The sequence below is a fragment of the Polypterus senegalus genome, chromosome 1, assembly GCF_016835505.1.
Source record: "Polypterus senegalus isolate Bchr_013 chromosome 1, ASM1683550v1, whole genome shotgun sequence".
Taxonomy (NCBI): Eukaryota; Metazoa; Chordata; class Cladistia; order Polypteriformes; family Polypteridae; genus Polypterus; species Polypterus senegalus.
Window position 1 is genome coordinate 267,145,866 of NC_053154.1, and position 23,065 is coordinate 267,168,930.

The window sequence follows — 23,065 nt, forward strand, 5'->3', positions numbered from 1 at the left end:
TAATTCAGCCATTTTCTAAAATCACTTTATCCTGATCGTTGGGGAGCTGGTGCCTATCACTGTAAGCACAGGGCACAAGGCATGAACAATTTCGGGACAGGGCACCAATTTATTCAGAGAATTTTTTAAATTGAAAATAATCGATTGTAGTTATTTACTTACTTATTTGCTTATTGTTTATTATTTATTAACTCATGTATTAATGTAATTGTTTATTATTAATGTTATTAAAATAATTGGAAAGTTCAATTTTCTGCACTATGCAAAATACTAATAATCATTTAAGTTAAATGTCTGTATTAGCTCACAAAATAATATAATCATAAACGCCAAAATATAATATAATGGAAATGGTCTGTGACCAAAACAGTGAAAATTTTGAAGAGGTACCCCAACTGCTACACAAGACTTCTGTGGGTAACTCTGGATTCTGCAATTGTAGACGTTAAATTTGAATGGTTTCCAACTAGAGATCATGTCAAGTCATGCCATGTTCAGTACAATAAAGATAAATTACATTTGTTTATAAAGGCACTACTTTCCACACAACTGGTAAGTTTAAGCAACTTATTTAGGGTCACAGAATAAAAGTCAGGTATGGAGAGTTGATTGGTAAACTTTGTGGCTTTAAGTTCAGCCAATATATCTCTCTGCTAATCTCATACAATAAATTAGAAACAATGGAAGCATTGCTCAAACTGGGCAAAAAAAATGAAACAGTATTTACAGTTTTTGAATAGGAAACAAGAAGAATTCTGAAGGAACATCAGAAGTCGATACAAAAAACACCACACAAACACAGACCAAACTGCTATTGGGCCTACAATATATAGATAGGATTTACCTCAAATCACACAGTGGTGGCTTTTAACCTCCATTAATCAGAATTCATTCTCTGTCAATATCCATCCACACCACACAACCAACCAACCCTGTCCCGATTCTCTAATTCAATCAGTTCACTCTCCCTTGGCATCCTTTCTACAGGAGGAAACTCTTTAATTCTGCCTTCCACTCCAAAATCAGCAAAGCCAAACTGGCAGCAGCTGGTGGAGTTAAATGCAAGCAGGAAGGGAAAAAAAAATCACTACTAAGCGCAACAGCAACACACTAACTATACATGTTATTTTGTCTTTCAACATCAGAAATACATTGCCTGTCTGGTTTGCGTACCATGTTCTGCCAACTGCCTCAGAGGCAGTCAAGACTGTTTTCACTGGTTTCCTACAAGCCCACTAAGATGCCTAGTGCATATGGTCAAGCATTCTTTGCATATGCTGAGTTACCCAACCTCTTTATTCAAGTGGGGAAAAAAAAAAAAGACATCAGTCGCTAGTTTTGCCTGTATGCTACCCTTTAGTGTCTTCCTCACTAGGTTTGTCCCAGGACATATCACTGCACAAAAGGTAGCAATCACAGTGGGTGAAAATCAATCACCCATAAGGAACCCAGATTTCCATATTATACTGGAGGTTGTCCTCAAATTAAATTTTTCTCATATTTACATTTATCATATTGCGAAATTTAATTCACCTTTAGAATATGCAACAACAAAAATTATGCAATGTGCTCTTGCAGACACAAAGTAAATACTGATCTTAGATTACAGAACATATACTTCCACAGTATATTACAGCAACAAAGATAAGTACAACACATACCACTCATCACGGTAAAGTAATGTATGATACACCAATCTGTCTGTAATGTGAATGTCTTACCTTTTTCTTTAAGGTGTAGCCATATGGATAATGCATGCTACCAAAAGAATATGACAAATGCTGCCAAATCAAATAATGGCTTGATCTTTACCGACAAAATACACCTTTGAAAGCATCCCCTCCAAGTTAATCAAGGTCACCCTCAAAAACACATTACTCACCAAATGCAATTCTGCATAGCTCTGGGAGCTTTAGGAGCTATATGCCAAAAGGAGCTGTATTTAATCTACTACCTATATCCAATTCACAAAAAGGTTAAACAAAGTTTTCCGAACAATACTTTCTATGTCTACTGTAACTCTCCATGATGACGACACATAAACAAAAAGTCTTGGTAATGACATAATGAGTCACTGACTTTTAATTAATTTTACATAGGATTTTAAAATGAACGTCACTCATGATTTGAAAGGTTTAGTAATTAAGTTTATAGGGGGAAAAAGTGTAAAATAGACACTAAATACTTTCCTCTACCTGAAAGCAAAAATCAAATTATGATTCACTAATCTGAAGTACTCTGACAAAAGATTTTTTTTTCCTTTAGATTCTCTCAATGTGATAAGCATTTTTCCATTAGAACTGACTGCCACCACAAAATAAATATTGAACCTCCTTGTAACAGAGTGGTTTAAAAGAAATACTCCACAAAGGAAGAGGAGATCTGGTTCAAAATTAAACTGACAAAGTCAGTTAACTTCACTAGAGTGTCCTATTCTTCTGAGAAGTGAAGCGTAAGTGCAGGTGCATTCAACACCAGATTTAAGTTACTTTCCGGCGCTACTTTAACTTGAAATCTGATCCATATGTTAAGGAGCAAAGCTGTTTTCTTTCTCCTTTATCTTAAGGCAATAAATGTAAACTTATCTACATCTCTACAGGAGAAGCAGTAAAATAAAATGTTTCAACATTACCAGTCTGAAACAATATATAAATATGCTGTAAGAGATGGCCGGTACACCCCCGAGATGGAAGGATGGGGGAAGGCAACTTTTCAAGGACAATGCCTCCCCCAAAACACTAGATGGCAGCTCCCCTGGACTGCACCGGTGCCCTAGATTCCCGCAGGGCACTATGGGACATGGAGTTCTGCAACACAGCCCTGCTGGGTACTGTGGGTGCAGCCAGGGGACACTGTTGGAAGATGGTGGGAGAATAAATTTTCACCTAGCCCGTAAGTACTAATGGATCATGAGGACAGAAGTCCCAAAGTACTAACGTGCTGATTAAAGACCTGGAATTCTCCATCTGATCCGGAAGTGCTGGCAAGTCACGTGGGAGGAAGAGCAGAAGCACTTCTGGGTCAAGGACTATATAAAGGACTGCCGTGAACCCAGCAAGTGAGCCAGAGTCTGTTGGAGGAATTCATATCATTATCCAGCAAAAAATACCACACATTTGAGATGTTATGTGCTAAACATTCATATTTTTGTAGCATAAAGGACCTCAGATATCCAACTGCAATAAGTGAATGCATTAGGGCTGAGCCAACAGTCATTGATATCGTCCATTGATAATCAGCAGGACACATTGTCAACTGGCTCCAAACATTGGCAGAAATTTTCTCAAACAGCAGCCATCATTTTTTTTTTTTTTTTAAATCTTACCCACCTCACAAGGAAGCTGTTACAATTACACCAGGGAGGTGGCTATGTAGAGAGATGCAGTGCAAAGTGCAGCACTCCATCTTCACTCTCCAAAGTCCAAACTACTAACAGTTTTGTAAGATGGCACCAGTGCTTGTGGTCAACCAACAAACACAATTCATCTACCAATAGTTCCTAACCGAACAACAAGTATATACCCTGGAATAAGAGCTAAAAAGAGTACTGGGAGCTACCTACCAGAAACTAAAAATGGCCAGAGTCCCTGTAGTGGGAATGCTACAAAAGTTCCTGAGTGTCTAAAAATGTTGCTGTGGTGGGAAAATGCCTATTATCAAATGTTTTTACATGTGGAGAGCTGCAACAATCAGTGAGTCAAGAAAATTATTGTGTCCCAAGCTAAAAAGCCCCACTCCACCACTGCTCAGTATAGTAGATGTTTTATATGGTACATGGGCAAAGCAGCCAATCAATTGTAATCCACAAGCATCTCAGCATCTCTCCACCCAAGGCCAGAACCCAAGAAAATGGTATCATACATCGATATTTTGAAATGATGATGGGTCAACAAGAAATATGAAGACGTCGCACAGTCATTTTATGCATAGATGTTTCTTGATAAGTAACCTTAATTGGCAAGTGACCAGAAGATAGACATTTAAACAGGGGAAAAAAAAACAAACATCTTACAAAAATTGACAGTCTTAAGGGGGATTAAAAAAGAAACATACTCACACAAGTCTCAGACAAAAACAAAGCACAGGTGGCTACAGAAAAAATACTCAGAAGATATTCAGCACAGAGAATCCAAATCACATCTTCACACAACATTAAGTGCCTAGTTGTGTTATTAGAGTAGGGTATACCCTGTAGAGTGCTGGTGTGTTGCAAGTTTATTTGCACATGCAAGAATTTCACTGAACTCTACAAGAAATTACCTTATAAAAACTATCTACAAGGCAGACAAACAAGCTAGATAGTTAGAAGAATTTCTCTTGATAACTTTATGAAAATTAAACCATCTTTCATATCTTATGCCTTATATTATCTCAAAAACACCATTAACGAAGATTCACATCTATAATGTAAATGCTAGGTCATTCAAATATACTACAACATAAAGACTACTGCACTGTTTCCCAATCAAATATTTGTTGTAAATTAGTTCTGCTGGATAATAACTTTGGAGCTTTGTATTATTTTTTAACATAGTACATTACATACACTTTACAACTGTGTAAAGCGTACACTAAAAGAGATATTTGTTAAGCATTGTCTTATGTGCAGTTTTAAAACTGTTCACGTATTGTTAATATCATTAGTTTCTGATACTGAATACACACAACCATTTAGAAGCTTACCCTCCACTGGAGCTAAAGGAAATGCCTACTACCTTCAAATGCTAAAGAAGAGGAAGGTTAAAAGAGAGCAACCTAGAAAAAGATACTTCCTGTTACATGTACTGTGTACTTGCACATACACTAGTAGAAAGTCAGAAACACTATTGTAACAATTTTGTACAAAATTACAATCATCCTCATCGCAGCATTTGAAGTTAAAATGTTTTTTAAAATTAAAAAAAAAATACTGCAAAAGTACTAAATCAATTCAGCAATATTCCACAATTTTTTTTACTTTTTATCGGATGAAATAATATCCCTATAGACCAGTAGTTTTTATAAGTAATTAGGAGTACTTGTGAGCTGTCCCAACTTGCTAGGTGCTACCAGAAGATGACGTTCTGGCAGGGATCATAACACACATTCCTAGGAAAGACGGAATGTGTTCGAATTGCTGGACAACAACGAACTCATGAAAAGAAATTGATTAGACAGAGATGGAATAACATTCATAAAATATTGTACATTACAGGATAGCTATATCTACACAAAGAAGCAAAGTCAGCCTAAATGAATGTGTTGGATGCCCTAGGTTTTTTGGCCACAAGATAATCACCTAGGTATGTCACAACCAACCATTTCTTGAATTTCGCACATTATTCTGAACGCCATGATAGATCACAATTTATACAATTCCCCACCACTTCAAGTGAAGTAATGGTAACACAAGCATATAAATTATTGGTTTTCCAGAAATTGTTGGTGTGACTGACAGCACTCACATAAAGATCACTGCTCCAAGTGTAGATGAGTATACATATGAGAACTGGAATTGATATCATATCAACAACACACCTGGTCAAAAATGCAAACTGTATTGTAGCAGATAGCATATTACCCTGAAGATAAGAAGGGCTGGATTGGCGACTGACAGTCAAATATCACACAGGTATGTCGTACTCTGCATTCCATGAACCCTTGAAAAAATTGTGTTGAACCTTCCAGACTTATATAGTGTAAGAAGTCAGGCAGAGACTGCCAAGGCATTGGATAAAAAGCTCCTTCCAGTGGCTGGCTTTACTCTCGTTATGTGTGAATGTGTCTCAACGTTTCCATTTCAGTAATCATTACTGCATTATTCTTGATGTTGTTGAGAAGTTACAATAATTACATGCAGCTCTGAACAATATTCTGCCTTATTAGGTATGCCTTCTTCTAGTACTTTGAATATTAGGTACTTTTACATTATCATGATGCAAATCGTATTATCGTTTTTAAGATTAGGCACCCAAAGGGGACATTAACATTATGGACCTATAAGTAACTATGCTTCACCCCCACTAACTTTAAGGTGAGTATTTGTGGTTGGGGTAGGCCAGTCTAATAATTTAAAATCCAAAAATTAAGTAACCGGGACTGCAGCCCCACCGATCTGCATCATGAGAATAGAAAAGCACCAAATATTATTATCTTTATTATCATCTTTATAGTGAAGTCTTACAGTTAGTATCAGAAATGTCATCATGAGTGCCATCCTACAGCACTCGATGCCATAAAATCGTGGCAGCATTCATTCTCAAATTTGAACAGCTACTCCTCATTGGGACTGGGTGTAGGATACTCCATAACTACTTCTCATGTCCTACTCTGGAGTAGAACAAATTGTTAGTCAGATCTTCAGTGCAGTTCCTCTGAGTAATTCTAAGATACTTGATAAAGATTGACATTGTTCTACAAATATTTCTAAGAAATTGATATATATTTGTATTCTTTCACATAGCTTTAAATACCCACTTTTTTCCATTTTCTTTTCAACTTACCCTATTCCGTAGAGTATGCTTCCTTAATTGTATCCAAATTCTTATAATTAGAAGTGAGCAATTTAGACACAGGAGTAAACACATGATGATAAAAGGGAACAAAAAAATTAATTATTTTTTGTTTAAATTATCTGCTCATTAAAAATGTCTCTTATAAATAAGCATACAAGTGAATATGGAAGTGAACTATTTGCTCCTCCTTGAGCATTCAGTTTTATCAGGATTTGGATAAAATGAAGTAATTACACTGGGTGAATTAAATAGAAAACAGCATAGGAAATATACATTTTGGCAAAAATACTTTTAATTCTCTCTCCATTGCCTAAAAAAGCCACTACCTCCATCCCACTTAATCATTTTTTTAATTCTGGAAGTGAATTTCAAGTGGCTTAGCAATCTCAGCAAGGACAAACGTTAGTTTATCATCCAGTCTTAGCCTTATGCGAATGCTTTTGTCATAAGCACTTGTTGGTTGACACTCGTAGTACAATTGATTAGAACCTTCTTATTTAAAATATTTTTTGAATCTATATAATGGTGTGCTTGAATACTCTGTCATACGGTGCATGTAGACTAATTATTTAAATTCCCAATAGGAAAGAAAAATACTGTGATGTTTCATATTCGTTAATTGTTTCACTTCGGAGAGAAACAAACAAAGCACCCAGAGCCATATGTAGCCGTCATATTCAGCTGGGATTTGTCAGTTGATCAAATGTTAAATCAATCAATCATCAGTTGTACACGTGACAATCCCAATACTTAGATATCTCATTAGGACTTCCACAATTTTATCATTACATTTCTCTGAAGACATCACACTTGCATGAAAGTAACTTATACTCATTAAAAAACATCCATGCATCCATTATCCAACCTGCTATATCCTAACTACAGGGTCACAGGGGTCTGTTGGAGCCAATCCCAGCCATCACAGGATGCAAGGCAGGAAACAAACCCTGCGCAGGGCGCCAGCCCATCGCAGTAAAAAACATTAAAAAGGCAACTTATTGATGAAGAAAAAGATTACAGAAACCATTTGATTATATATACACATACACACACACACAACGTCAATATAAATGACTGGGCAGAAGACAGAGGAGTTTTTTTATTACTATTATTATTACTTCTCGAAGACAGAGTTTAGTAACTGGCACAGAGCTTGGCTTACAGGTAGTGAGTTCCACCACCACCTAAAGAACTAAGAAGAGAAGCCAACATCAGGCAATAAGATGGAATGGGTGAGTTTCCTGGACACTACTTTAAGGTATAGCGTCTACCAAGCCTATGCTGTCAGTGCAAAGCAGAAACTAACACTGGAGGTGACACTATTTCATTGCAGACCAATGTATAAACACTCAAACAAACTCAGCCAAACCTCAAAGAAACCTAATTTAGATTCACCATTTATCCATACACATACAGGATGTCTTTGGAATGTTGGAGGTAAACAGGTGTACAGAAAAGAAAGCCTGAAAAGGACAGAATTCAAACCACATTTCTTTGGAATTTTGTTGACTGATTAATAAATTTGTTTAACCTTTAATCAAAAAAAGATAATATGCAAAAATGTACAGCATTACATATAGTGAAACAGAAGGATCCTGAAACAAAGTAATTCATTCTTCACATAAGTAAAGCCAGACAAATATATTGTCATCGAAATTTTCATTACACTAATGGTAAAACATTCATGCTTCTCCCAATAAAATGAAGAATTTACTAGGCAGTATAACCCAAAGATAAAGGTGGTCACCTGAATTCAAACAAATAATTCCATTATTTCAGTTAAAAGCAGTATACAATTGACATTTTTGGCAACCAGAAGGCACAAGTGGGTCAAATGGGCGGTAGAAATTAGCATGGCTACATTTTAGTTTTATAAATCTAATCACTGGGGGTAATGATAGGCCAAAGAAGCAAAATAATGCATTGAAAAGCTTCTTAATACTATAACAACTCAAATTGAATAGCTCTGTTTAATGTATCTTTTTCTATCTTTATTTAGTGTAACAACGGTAGAAAAATATATATTAAAAAAATACAAATTTTGACATAGCTGTCATGAAGTCAATGTCAATCAAAAATATGTAAGTTGGACAAATAATTCACTGAATATGAAGAAGAGTAAATTTAAACAATAGTGTGAAGAGCATGGTCTTTTCAATTCATCAAAAAAGATAAAAAGAGAAACTGAATACCATAGATTACACAGAAATCCTAAAAAATGACGAACTACACTCACCAGCTACTTTATTAGGTACACCTGTTCAACTGCTTGTTAGTGGAAATATCTAATCAGCCAATCGCATGGCAGCAACTCAATGCATTTAGGTCTGAAGACATTCTCAGCTAGATATGCTGAAGTTCAAATGAGCATAAAAATGGGAAAGAAAGATGATTTAAGCAACTTTAAACAGGGCATAGTTGTTGGTCCCAGGTGGGCTGGTCCGAGTATTTCAGAAACTGTTATCCTATTGGGATTTTCACGCACAACCATCTCTAAGGTTTACAAGGAATGGTCTGAAAAAGTGAAAATATCCAGTGAAGGGCAGTTCTCTGGATACACATACCCTATATTCATATAGAGTCAATTTCTAATTATCAATTACCACAACGTTTTAAAAAAAAAAAACACAATAAATTCCTTCTTTGCTTGAGCTCGTCTGGCCACAGTAATTTTCATAAATTGGGACTTACAAAGCTATTCAGTTATGACAAATGTGGGAATAACAGAAGGGATATCGGGTGAATTTTGCTCTCTGATAGTAAACTGTAGAGTTAGCATACTTTTAAAGTCACAAACCAGGACACTTGTATTGCATGTATGCCAAAAATAATGCCCAATTTCATTTGTTCAATAACTGCTTTATCTCATCATCTGCGAGGCATCAGGACATAGAAAGAAAGAAAAAGAAAAAAACCAACTTTCACAAATTAACACGTGATTCCACACAGTACTTGAAGTGGAAACAAATAAATGGCAGTACAGTGTTTCTGCCTGCTTCTTGGTCATCCTTGCAATGCTGTGCATATTTGACACATGGTCTTAATTAAGCTTTCTTCATCAGAGTTTGGAAAGTGCTATTATAACTAAATTACATCGAACTGGAAGCTGGTGCACAAGGGGATCCACTTTGGGAGTTTTATATGTGCTGTGCTAAATATATTGTGTGGATGTTTGTTTCAGCAGAGCAAGGTTTTAAAACGGGGACAGTTTGATATTATTCAGTTAGAGCCTGAAATCTGTACTGTACCTGTCACCTGGATGCCTGGTCACCCTAGTAAATTATACGGGCTGTGAAATAGTAAATCATTATAATCTTTAGATAATGTAGTTGTGAGCTTGATGTAATGTAAGGTAAATACTACTAACTAAATGTTTTAAAAATTAAACCGTTTCCACAAATTTTCTTGGAGAACATGTGTGCCATGTTACAACAAAGCTGGTCTGCAGATCCCCCCCAAAGTTGTTTCATACACAGAGACATATCTATCGCAATAGGTGTTTCAAGCATTATATGCAAACCAGTAATGGCGCACTGCATAATAACATGCAGTGAATACACTTGACTTGAGCATTCCTAGTTTTCATCCTCTTTCTCCGTACAATTAGCATTCATTTGCTCAGAGGTTGAGCAGCTCTTCTTCTCTCCACCCTTCTTTTGTCAGCATCTTTTTGCGTTAAAACTGATTAAGTCAGTGGTTGTTTTGCAATTAGTACTTTTTTCTTAATTTTTCCCTTAAGCTGGCACTGATTTAGCACAGCAGCCCTGCTGCCAAGAGTTGATTGTACAATAAAATAAAATAAAAATTAAAAGAGTAATAAAAATCATCACCCCGAAAGTGGATAGTAGATGTCACATAGTATATGTATACTAAATGTCAGGTCAATAAGTCAAATGGTTTGCAAGCTACAGGTGATTTAAAATCCTGGACAGACAAGCGGACACCCATGGTAGCGTATTATAGAAGAAGATTCACCTCAAAAATGAACGTGTTAATAAAAGACTGAAACCTAGTCACATTCATGCTGCACATTTCTTTGGATACTGAACCAACACAGCCATAATCAAGCAAATTAAGGCATTTTCTAATAAACTTAGGAAATACTATTAAAATATATAGTCCTTTTGCAAATACTGTACCTTAAAATAAATCACAGAAATCATTATTTTCATAAACATTTACGCATGACAAGGAGCAGGGAATACAGTTGCTCTTATTCAATAAGCTCCTATAATATTCATGTTTTTCTCACTCTCTTTTGGCTCGGCTGGCTGTATGTTTTCACATTTTAGATAATTTTACATTTTAAAATGAGTTGCTCAGTGGATGGTACTGCTGCGTCACAGCCCTACAGATCTGAATTCAAACTATAGCCTGGGGGCCATTTGTGTAGAATCTGCATATTCTCTTTGTGCCCACATGTATTCTTATAATGGTACTCTGGTTTTACATCCATATCCCAAAGATGTCCACATCTGGTTACAGTCCCTGTTTTATGTGAGTGCACCTTTATGCCCTGCAATGGGCATACTCCTGCAAACCAAGATATACATTTAAGAAGCTAGGCATCAAGAAACCTACAGGGACAGATTTGCTTCTTAATTGGCATTACCTGTAAGCAGGATTCTAGAAATTTCATTCACAGCATCGTTTTCTCAATGAAACCACAATAATTTTTCACTGCATAAATAGTAGATATATAACACATGAACAGTGCAGTGATGACTGTAAAAACAAACTGCTTTTCAAAAAGAAGCACATTGGTTATTTTCAATACTTCTATTGGATGTTTTGGATAAGAAAAATAAAATAAAAAGGGGGGGGAGAGAGAGAGAGAGAGAGAGAGAGAGAGAGAGAGAGAGAGAGAGAGAGAGAGAGAGAGACCGAGACAGAGAATAAAACAAAACCCAGTTACCACAGCCACAAACAAATGTGTTTCCGGTACTAACAAAGGAAAAGCTTGACATCCAATTATCTATTAACTGGCAGTCAGTTTTTCCAAATGATGTGCCCCAACGAAATATCTGAATGCGTCACCCAAACAATGTGCTGCATTGTAGAAGTTTAAGAAAATGTGAAACAAAACTGGAAGGCATTCAAAATTCATTATATCTGGCTAGATGCCCAGCTGAACTGATGGTAAACTATGCTAGGCCTTCCCTGGCACTCTTTACTTGTAAGTAAGCTTTGAATTACTCCTTTTTTGTGCACTACAAGTTCAATACGACCCTTATACGATCTAAAGTCGTTTAATAAGTTAAAGGCAGGAAATGAAGTGGAACTGCACAGACCTACTCTTGGCATACAGATATTAACAATTAAGGTTCCTGACATTATACAGTCCTCATCAAAGTCAGGCTTCCCCAGGTTATCTAACACTGCTCCAAACATCTCTTGCTTTCACATAACTTAATTAACTGATTTGGCAAATCTGCTTAAAAATCTTTTGCCAACTGCAGTTTTCCCCATATCAGCAATAAATCTAATAATAAAATTTAATCTAATACTATTAAAATTAAGCCACTTACTTACAGAATTGTAGAAAGTTACAATCTAATTCAGGAGTAGTGGATGCCAAGAAAGCATCCCTAAATGACGCTCCATGACCAGGCATTCTAACACAAATTCACACAATGTCATGAGCAGATATTAATAAACAGAACACAGCTGTTTGACAGAGACTTATTACAGTAACAAAACATTACTGTATAATATATGCATTTTAAATATAATTTTTAAAAATAATAAATACAGATGCTCCAATCGGGTTTTTTTTTAGGCCGATACCAATTTTATATTACTGGAACAGCTGGTTCCGATACAGATTTTTTTTGTCACTTTAAAAAACTTCTTACGCTAAGCTTCTGCATAAGCAGTCGTACTGAAGCCTAATGTCTTATATTAAAAAGTGTTTACTTTGATAGTTTTATAATTAAACTATAGCTCACAGGTGTTAACTTTTCATTTTTATTAACAAAATGGAATTTTGTAGGCTTATTGCAACATTTTAGTAAAAATACTAAAAATAAAATTACCTAAAAATATATATTTTAATAAAACATGTACAAAGTATTTATTCATAATGCACATGCCATGAAAGTAAAGAAAATGCTTCTCATAATGAAAAGCTGTTATACTATTCTGAACTTCTAACTTCTTTCTAACAAGAAAAAAATACATATACTGAATATAAGTCAGGTCTTGAAACCCGAAAAATCGATCATAAAATCAGACAACGACTTCTACACCTGTTCAAAAATGCGACACTTACATTTTTTTTTCTTGTTTCCTCCAATCTCGCACTAGTTTCTCAGACACGTCAAATTTTGTTGCAGCAGCGCAGTTACCAATTTCTTTCACCACTTCAACGAATTTTAATTTAAAACAAGCATCATATTTTCTTTTGATCGAACGCTCCATCGTAGATAAGGGATGCTCTTATGATATAGGTGTACAGTATGAGGGTGTGAGATACAAAATACACACAACAGTGCAATCGTCACTTCGGAATAGTTTGTTTATTACCGCATGGTCACGTAGGCAAAATACAAAACAAAAAAAAAGGCAGTGTGCTCCGTAGTTACTCTCTCAGGTGGGCGTTAGCATATCATTCTCTTGGATCAATAGCATAAGTTTTCCAAATTCAACTAATACAACCAACATTATAAAATACCGTAAATTATATGGTAAAATCAAGCCCGACTTATCTGCGGGAAAAGTTAAACACAAGTTTGTACAGTACGTTACCGATCAAATGTTTTAATTAGTTGACATGCAATGAATGACCCAAAATATTGAAAAAGTAAGCAGTAAACTGGCCTAAAAAAATACCTGAAATCACAAACTGATGTTAATTATATTTTGTCCATGAATAGTTATTAAATAATTCCAAATAGTCTGTCCGCTTCCTTTCATAGCTTTTCTGATGGTTGTGCCGCTTCCAGACATGTATTTTCGTACTAAAGCATTTAACCATTCACATTTCAGCCATCATTTATTGCCAGGCAGAGAGGCCATAACAATCCGTTCTGCAGGCCCTCTAACACAGAATAAATTTTGAATAAACTGTTGCTTCAACCAATCAGATTTTTAGTTGATGTCAGTAGGACCTTCTAGCAGGCGTAAGGCAACGTCACCGTATTCAGACCCATTGACTGGATAGAAGCCGATATGAGGAACTCTACGAGGCCACTGAACGCACCACAGGCGCAAAATCCTCGCGTGCACTACCGCCAACTTCATGGCAGGATGTTTGTCACGCTCCTCGACCCCCAGAAGTTTCGGGAATACAAGAAAAATTTCCCGCATGCAGCCTTCTCCAGTTTAACACAGAGCCACTGAGAACTTTTTGATCTGTCTCGGCTGAAAACAGAACTGACTGTAATGTATGCCATGGATGATTTTGCAGGAAAATCTCCCACTGATCTCTTTGACTTCCTTCATCAGAAAAATCTGAATGAGAGCATGGGGCAGCTGTACAAATTGGTATATTTGGCGGTGACCATTCCTGTGTCCACTGCTTCTGTTAAGCGGACATTTTCAGCCCTAAAGCGAATTAAAACTTATGCCAGAAATACGACAGGGCAGGTTCGACTTTCAGCATTAGCTTCAATGGCAACAGAAAGGGACTTTTTGATGGAACTGAAGCGCACGGATAATCTGTACGACAGAGTAGTTGAACTGTTTTTGAGGAAAGAGAGGAGAATGGATTTTGTTTACAAATAATCCGAATTTTTGGTGAGTAAAATGTTGCGATTTTCCTAAATAATATTACATGTTTGAGTTATTATTGATGTTTTTTTATGTGGGTCATGGCTGTAGCTGCAGTAGAAAGGAACTTGTTCACCCCCGGTTTGTCTATTCAATAAAGGCATTTATTGTGGCTACAGGAGTTATCTATCTGCGATGCAGCGGCTCTTTATACTATATTTCTGCATATTAAGATGGTTTTTATAACCATAAATTAGTTTTTGAGGGGCGGGTTGATTCAGACGAAGCACTACTGAAGGCCTAGGTGTGAAATGAACGGTCCGCCACTGGACCAGATGATACGTAAATTTGATGAACATTACAACCCGAAAATAAACAAAACTGTAGAGAGATTCAGATTATACTTCTCCCAGTACGTCTCTCTAAATCCTCTGTGCGGGAACATCATAAGGCTTAACAATCTTATTGTTACACCTTCTACGTGCACCCAACCAAAGTCTTCCTTGCTTTACCGCTGGCTGCTTCTTTCCATTCACCTTCCTAGCTCTTTATTTAAACAGTTTTCCTTCTCACTTTTCCGCTCCTTTCGCTGTCTTCTCCCTTTTCGTTCAAAATACGCGCCTCCTTGCCTTTTTACAGTCAGCTCCCCTTACGTCACACCATGGTACGTTTAGCACAAGTTAATACCAGGAATGCCTGTTAAACATCTTACATTCACGAGCAACGATTTGCGTAGTGAACACTTCGATGAATGAAATCTGTTATCTTTGCAACGGTTGACAAACACGGAATGTAACTTCAAAACAACACGTCCTCCAAATACGAGACTGATTGAAAGAAATAATGATAATCAAATCCTTGATGACAGCAACACTCATAACAGTCACAAAACAATTACATTGACAATCAGGTTATGTTATTTTTAAAACTATTTTTTATAACTTCTTTAACACAATACTTCTCCGCTGCGAAGCGCAGGTATTTTGCTAGTTAATTATATTCCCACACAGTCAACTGATGTTAGCATTAAACACGCATTAAATGTAAATATACAGGCATTTATATGTTTACACCATTTTTACTCATTAATTGCAGTACAGTTTTTCTTTTATGTTTTTTTTTTTAAATTACTTACTAAATTTATACTCTTTTTATCTTTTCAGTGTACCAGCTAGACATTCATAATTCTTGAGGGTTAACTATAAATATGGAGTACCATTTCAGTTATACAGTACTTCTTTCTTACCAAAACCTATATGACACATACAAACATACAATAAACACAGTTCAAATCTTTACATAAAAAAGCAAAAAATTTATCAAAAACAAAAAAAGGGTTTTAATATCATTTACAAAATTATCTCTATCTACACTAAAATGACTGAAAATGCATATCACATATGTTCATCTACATAGGGCATGTGTGTGTCAGTGAAAAAAAATACTATCTCCTCAAGTAAGGCCACCAGCCACAGGATTTATTGCAAAAATGTAGCAACCAGTACATTTTTGGATGTTTGTGTATGTATGCAGCATTTAAACTGTACACAATGTAATTCAGATGCATATACACAAGCCATACATCAAGCACCATGGAAAGCAATTCCTCCATGTTTACCATGTTGGAATATAGTTTTCTTCCATTAAAGATGACCAGTTTGGGAATGAGATGTTTTAATGAGCTTTGTAAAAAGGCATTCTTTCCACAACAGCCTAATCACTGTATTATTCCCTTTTTGCGATCAAATGATGGAGAATTGCTTGTCAGTTTTTCATCAGATAGATAGAGAGATAGAGAGATAGATACTTTATTAATCCCAAGGGGAAATTCATAGTGTATAAGGGATGACAACCAAGGAATAAGAGATAGTTTGGGAATCAAGAAAAGTGTTATTCCTTACAGTAAAAGGCAAACACAGGACTATACAAGTTGCAGGCAAGTTAGGAAAAGCAGACAAATATTTATACACATCCACAAAATATGTAACTGTTTTATTCAGGAGGACCGGAGGAGGGTTTACGCCTCCTCCAGACCACGAGGGGGCAACCGCCCTGGTTGCACTGGGGACCTGGGACTGGGGTCACCGCCAGGGGGTGCCCCGGTGCCTGAAGAGCCCTGGACCTCAGCACTTCCGCCACATCAGAAATTGCTGGGGGGGAGAAGACTGGGGACACCCGGAGGGCTTCCGGGTGCGCAGCCGGCAATTCCGCCACACAGGGGAGTGTCTGCGGAGGAGTGTCAGGGAGCAGCTGCAGGCCATCCGGGCTGCTATAAAAAGGGCCACCTCCCTTCATTCGGAGGCAAGAGTCGGGTGGAAGTAGACAGGAGTCTGGTGAGAGAGGAGTGGAGGCGGCCAGAAGGCAGGCACCGGACTGTAAGGCCTGTACTTTGGGGAATTGGTGCTGGAGGCACTGGGTTTGTGCATGGACTGTAAATAGTTGTAAAATATTGTACATAATAAATGTGTGTGCTGGGTGACAAACCGTTGTCATTCTGTCTGTGTCCGGGCCACGTTCCTATATATATATATATATATATATATATATATATATATATATATATATATATTTATTATATACAAAAAATCATAAAGTATACACACTGAATCACAAAATTAATGTTGAATCAACATAAAAGAATTTTAAAAAAATTAATGGCATAGTTTAAAGTTAAACAATGATCTTAAACCTGAGCCTTTAACAAAATACTAATTGAGCAACTACAGCCTGAATACTTTCCTAAAAGGGAAGTTGAAAAGAAGGCAATACGAAAACAAGTCCAATGTATTAATTCTCACATTGGCATAGCATGTGAAACACAGACATGTCAAAGTAAAAAAGGATCAAACTAATGTTGACCTTGAATGCACTACCAAACACTAATTTAATTGAAAGAATATGCATTGCTTAAAAGGGCACAGATTAAAACTTGTGTTAAAACTCAGCAAATACTACCCTCAATTGTTCACCACCATCAACAATTGAACATTATATTCTGCACAAGTGCTGTGTCTGCGAATGCCAATTTCCAAGCTGCTTTTTTTTTTTTTGCCACCCCCTGTCCAGCCCCTTAGGACAGTTTAGCATGTCTAAGAGATTTAATGCTTTTGGGGTTGGTAGAATCGTAGTCTAGCTTGGGATTTTGTGGGTTACAAAAACGTATCACTATAGAAAAACTGTTGCAAAACACTGCGTTACCTACACCGTTCCTCCTGGCAACCTAAAAAAGATCTCCATAGCTGTTATCTCGCTTAAAAACTGACACTGTGCTTTACTTTGATGGTTGTGTTCTTTGCCTAAATTAATGATAATACTACAGACTGGAATAATGGGTAGGGATAATCATTACACTTCTATTTCATAGAATTTTGTCATTGTATTAGGGCAGTCAGCATTATAAGCTACCTGGCACACTGTCAAGTTAAATACAGAGGTACTAGAGACTTATTTTAGTTTTACTGCCACTCAAAGATAACTCTTTTAGCACTTATGTGATATGACATTCAATCTTCTTACAAAAACATGAAATGAAAAAAATTAAAAAAAGAGAGTAATTTTACCATTACTTTCCTCTAGCATTGCACGAGGATGGCCATAACCCCCACGCCCCTGCACCTATGTCAGTATGTATAAATCAAGAAAGTGAACACCAGTGCTACATATTGACATTTGGTGTATCATGAACAGCATAATCCGAAATTTTTAAACTTTATTTCATAAAATTTTTTAAAGGTAGTACATAAACACAGTTCTAGATGTACTAAATAAGGTACACACTTTTGTATTATTGTTTCATAGTGTTAAAAAAAAAAAAATTACATAAAAATGCCACCCTCACCAAAGCACTACCCGAGGCATTTGCCTCATTGCTGGCCTTGGATGCGACAATATTTTTCAACATATTAAACAGGCCACTTTAATAGCAAAAATTAACACATTAACTTTCCCAGGCCTAATATATATCTCCATCCATTTTCTAATTCACTTGTCAAGTTCAGGGTCACAGGATCAAAAAGAAATAATATGAAGTCAGAATACAATTGTACAACATACCAAACAATACAGAGTATGGAAAAGCAATATAATACATACCAACGTACAAAAATGTGTAATATGTGCTTTTTGAATACTAGGCCTGCACTAAAATATTTAGATAAAATGCCAATGCCAGCTTAAAGTGATGATGCCAATAGAAACCCACAAATCATCCAGCACTTACTTCACAAACACATGAACTTGAAATGTGAGTCTATTGAGTTATACTACTTTTGTATAATGCAACGAAAATCAGATGCAAAATGAACCATTCTAAAAGTTAAATTTAATGTTGCTATCCTGAAAACAAATTATTTTAGCGTTTTTGTAGCATTATGCCATTACACACCAGGGAAAGGCACTTCTCTGCTCTATCAACCCAACAACTTTACAACAGAAAAGCAAGAAAAATAATTTATGTTTGTGCGGAGATAGGGAGAAGGGAGAATGATGAATGGCACAATGTAACACTAAGAGAAAAAAAATTTACAGGGAGAATACGTTCAGATCGTGGGAAAGGCTCTTTGCTCTAAAAAGCAAGGCAGCATTTACCGGTACCTGAATATAGAAATCCTAAGAGTGCTTAAATAGGATCTAAAACATTACATCATACAAATCATGTTTCTGCTTCTAACTAAAAAGTCTACTTCAACATTTAAGCCATTTTTATGCTTCCTTCTTAAAAAAATTAAAACAATTCCAGCAACATGGAATTTATTACTGTGCTGTCTCTTTTGCCATGGAAACAATAGACTAAACGATAAACAGCCATCTGACTACACATTTCCTGACCTTCACACAGAGCAGATTTGTCCCAAAGATTCAGAAGCCTCTATCACTGGAACATGATAATAAAATGTACTGAAGCCATAAAGTCAAAACCTTTAGTTTTATCTGACTTTAGGAAAAATAAATAAATAATTACATGGCACACAATTTGTTCTCACACAATAATGGCCTTTCCCTGCAATTGACTAGAACCCTGTTATTGTCCACTTCCTGTTATGTGTTCAGTGACTGCATAGGCTGCAGTCCCATGTAACATCAACCCCACCCGACCCCAACACCCCCACTTTATGACAGTTCAAAACAATTAATCATAGAAAGAATTAATGTTTCTCACTCTGCCGCCACCTACTCCCAACTTTCCCCACTGCCCAAATATGAATTCTTAACAATGCCCCTGGTTCCCCTTTTTTATGTAATTCATGTTCTCCCTTTATTCACATGGGTCTCCTCCTACAGCAGAAAAAAATACTGCAATCAAGTGACTAGCACCACAAATTTGACCTGCTGAGCCCTATGACAGACTGGCATTATGCCCAGAGTTGGTTCTGGTCTTGCACCCACAATTACTGGCATAAACCTCAGCTCCCCACAATGCTATTCTAAATGAAGTAAGCACACAAAACATAAATGGATGAACTTTTCAGTATAATTCTGTTAGGGGTAGAGCCATTTAGGACTACAGCAAACTACACAAAAATCATTATAATATGAAGAAAGTGCAACATAAACACACAACATAATGTTTAAATCATAAAGAGAATAAAATGGTGCAATATACCTGAAATGTGCAGGATAGTTTTAACGTTCACATTCCCACTGTTCAATATCAAAGATATTTTAAAATTAATTTTATTGAAATCATTCCATACAAATCAATTTTTACAAAAAATAGGAAAACTAATCATTTCAAAAGCAAATAATGAATATTTAATTTGAAAACAAGACATTAAAACAAATCCAATCATCACAAAAGTTTAGTACAATTATATTCTCAGAAGATGTTTTTCTGCACAAAATAACTACCATTGTTGATACAATTTGATTTGCAGCAAGATGAGTAAAACTGCAAGCAATCCTTGTTGGTGATATTTATTTTATTATAAATTAAAGCAAATCTATAGGAAAAAAAACCTGCATGAATTCAACTTGGAAATTAGTTTATTATATCTGATAACACGAAATGTATTCTGGGAAAGTGCTAAAGACAAATTGTTATCACACTTTACCGTCTTTTGTAGTGGTATGAAAAGAATGTGCAATCCAATTAATACTCAAGAATACAATAAATAATGTACTTAATATGAGCAATAGTAAACATACACTGTAATGTGTATATGAGGACACCAAAAAGGTAAGAGAAATTAAATACTACAGACCTGAAAATTATTTAAATTCCAGTTACTGGTATACCACTAACAGCTACAGTGCAACGTAATTAATGCATTAAGCACATAATACATAGCTGACTTGGAACACTGTGCTGCTGAAAAAAAATTGGAGTATGTGTTATTCATGTACAAGTCAAAACACCAAAGATAACTTAGAACACCCTACGTCTTTATGAAATAAAGCACTGCTTTCACGCTATATATGCAAGTTGGGCAATCAGAACACTTCCCCCATACTGATGTTTGACTTAGGTCTGGGCTTGCTATGTCTTTCAACTTGCATGTTGAAATTTGAATTAATGACAATAAACTGGGGGTGATCATACTCTGTGAAAGCAGGCATTTTATCCGAGTTATGATGCCAGCATTGGCGATTTTATACTCCCCTAATTTGAATGCGCGTCATTAAAGAGAAAGGTGTACACTGTGCTGGCTTTGGGTAGAGATTACCAAAGTTTGTTTCTACCAGTATTAAGATATAAAACAAACCGATTACTCCATACAATAATAATATCTATTGTTTTAGCCTTTATAGGTATTCATGTTTATCCCGTTTACTTCAATTATTAAAGCTTGTACACGGCTATACTACCAGTAAAAAGGCACCTTTACATTGGTATGGGACACCACGTGAGAGTAGACAAGCGGAATCAGGCAGGCTGGGACTGTATCATACGCATAATAAGAATCTTTGGCTTCATGATCAGCAAAGCCAAAGACACGCCTCCTTGTTCCCCGGTTAAAGGATCGACAAAATGACCCACTAATAAACTTTCAGCCAGCAAGGCGAGAGCTTTCCGCACACAGTGGACCCTCGCTGAGGAGGCTGACAGTGTTGTGAACTCGCAGCGTTTTCGCACAAACAAATCGCACTATCTCGAACTGAACAGACCTGAGTGCGCTTACAGTTTCTAAACGTTATTTTCTCGTTTCGCTGCGTTGCCACAAGGAGACACCATTAACACCTTGAACAGCATCCGCTGAAAAAGGTGTGTCTGCAGAATGCCACCACCAACGTTTACAATAATTTAAAAAAAAAAAGTTTATTAGTGTACTCTATGGTGTACCTCCTTCCGCAGAGGCATCCTATTAAGAAGGCATAAACAGAATTAAAAATGCCACAGATTACACTAAATAAAACCGTCAGCTCTCGGGCTCATGGCTCTGCAGGACGCAGGTAATCCAAGCCGGACTATCGCGCTGTTTGACAGGAACGCTCGACTCACCCTGACGAGGTTGCTGACAGCCGCTTGCACTGCGGCCACGGGTCCCGTTAGGTCTGGAATTGCTTTTCCATCCACCTCCCCTTCTTCGTGCATTATCACCAGATGGGATATCTGCTGAGCCACAGGCTCCAGGATACTCTCTATGGTCTTGGTGTGAAAAACCGGCATCTTGAAAAACTTAAATCCGCTCCGTTGACAAGAAAAACAAAAAAAGGGGACTAAAAGAAAAAAAAACGTGAACTACAATTTTTGTTGATGTTACTAACTTTGAATTGCTCTAGGACTTGTTGGAAAAAAAATGTAAAAATCAAATAGAGAAACCAGCAAAACTGCAGAGGCCCTTTCCCGGTCAGTTTCCCTCTTAAGTGAAACTACAGCACTCTACTCCCAGCACCCAGCAACTACAGAAAATCTCCAATGCAGGCACGGAGAGGGGGAGCAACCTACGATAAGAGGAGGAAAAAAGGTGCCGCCTCCTGGCCAATGATGAAGCGCTTCTACTTTTAGTTGACATTTCTGATTGGCTAACCGCCGTGTCTCTGTTCAATGCTTACGGCTGCCACCTTTCATCGGGTTTGCTAGAGAAGCGCGCTGATCCCAAATTACGTCATGCATACTGTTGCCCTTAAAAGGAGAATGTTGGACCTGGATTTCAAAAGTGTGGATTCCAAAGTATCGGAAGGAATGAATTACAGCGGGCCGTGTCACCCAGCAACAAAGGCAAGCCATAGTAAGAGGCTATCCCAGTAGGCATGCCTAAAATTAGCCCGGAGGTCAAATCTCATCACACCCTGGGCCTCTCAGGCTGAGCTAGGGGTTTCTACTATTTTTGATCCGCTCAATAGACAGAGAAGTGGCTTTCTGCTGTTCTTGAAATAGTCCAGCATCAAAGACAAGTGTGTGTGTCGCCTGAATCCATACAAAAATAGTTATAACTTTCAGGAATGCTGCCTGTTGAGCTTGATGTCGACTACAAGCAGGTAATATTTTTGCTTCACAATAGTTGATCTCATGCATAGTCCGAGATGCCATCTCTTTTTCTGAGGTTTGTGCGGGTTTCCTCCAGCCTGACAAATAACACGCTGCACAGTAATTGTTTCTTCTTAAACCCCTCCCCTATTTTGAACGAGTGCATCCTATTACAGAATGTTATTCGAAGTTTAGTTTATTCTTGTATGCATTGCATTGGTTTTGTTTCGTTGTTATAAGAAATTATCAAACACAGATGCAAGGAACTACTGACAATTGTAACATAACAGAGTATATTCTAAAACACATTTTAGCCACCTACAGCCAAAGTTGATCCTGACATCATCAGGCATAACATCCTATCAAATAGATGAACTTTATTGTATACATTACTCTTATAATTTAACCTGACATTAGAGAAGCACTGCAGGATTGTAGCACCTCGGTGAACAAA

General features: G+C 36.8%; 1 protein-coding gene across 4 annotated transcripts in view; it reads right to left on the bottom strand.

Annotated features, from left to right (window-relative positions):
• The window catches only part of vcla (vinculin a), a 156,392-nt gene extending 134,331 nt beyond the window's left edge, over nucleotides 1–22,061 (bottom strand). For 3 of the 4 annotated variants that reach the window (XM_039773575.1, XM_039773582.1, XM_039773568.1), the window contains exon 1: nucleotides 21,643–22,061. In XM_039773575.1, coding sequence (XP_039629509.1) covers nucleotides 21,643–21,810 — 168 coding nt within the window. In that variant the 5' untranslated portion in view covers nucleotides 21,811–22,061. The remainder of the gene's footprint in view (nucleotides 1–21,642) is intronic. The other variant, XM_039773585.1, reaches the window with a different exon arrangement.
• Between the last annotated feature and the right edge of the window lie 1,004 nt (nucleotides 22,062–23,065).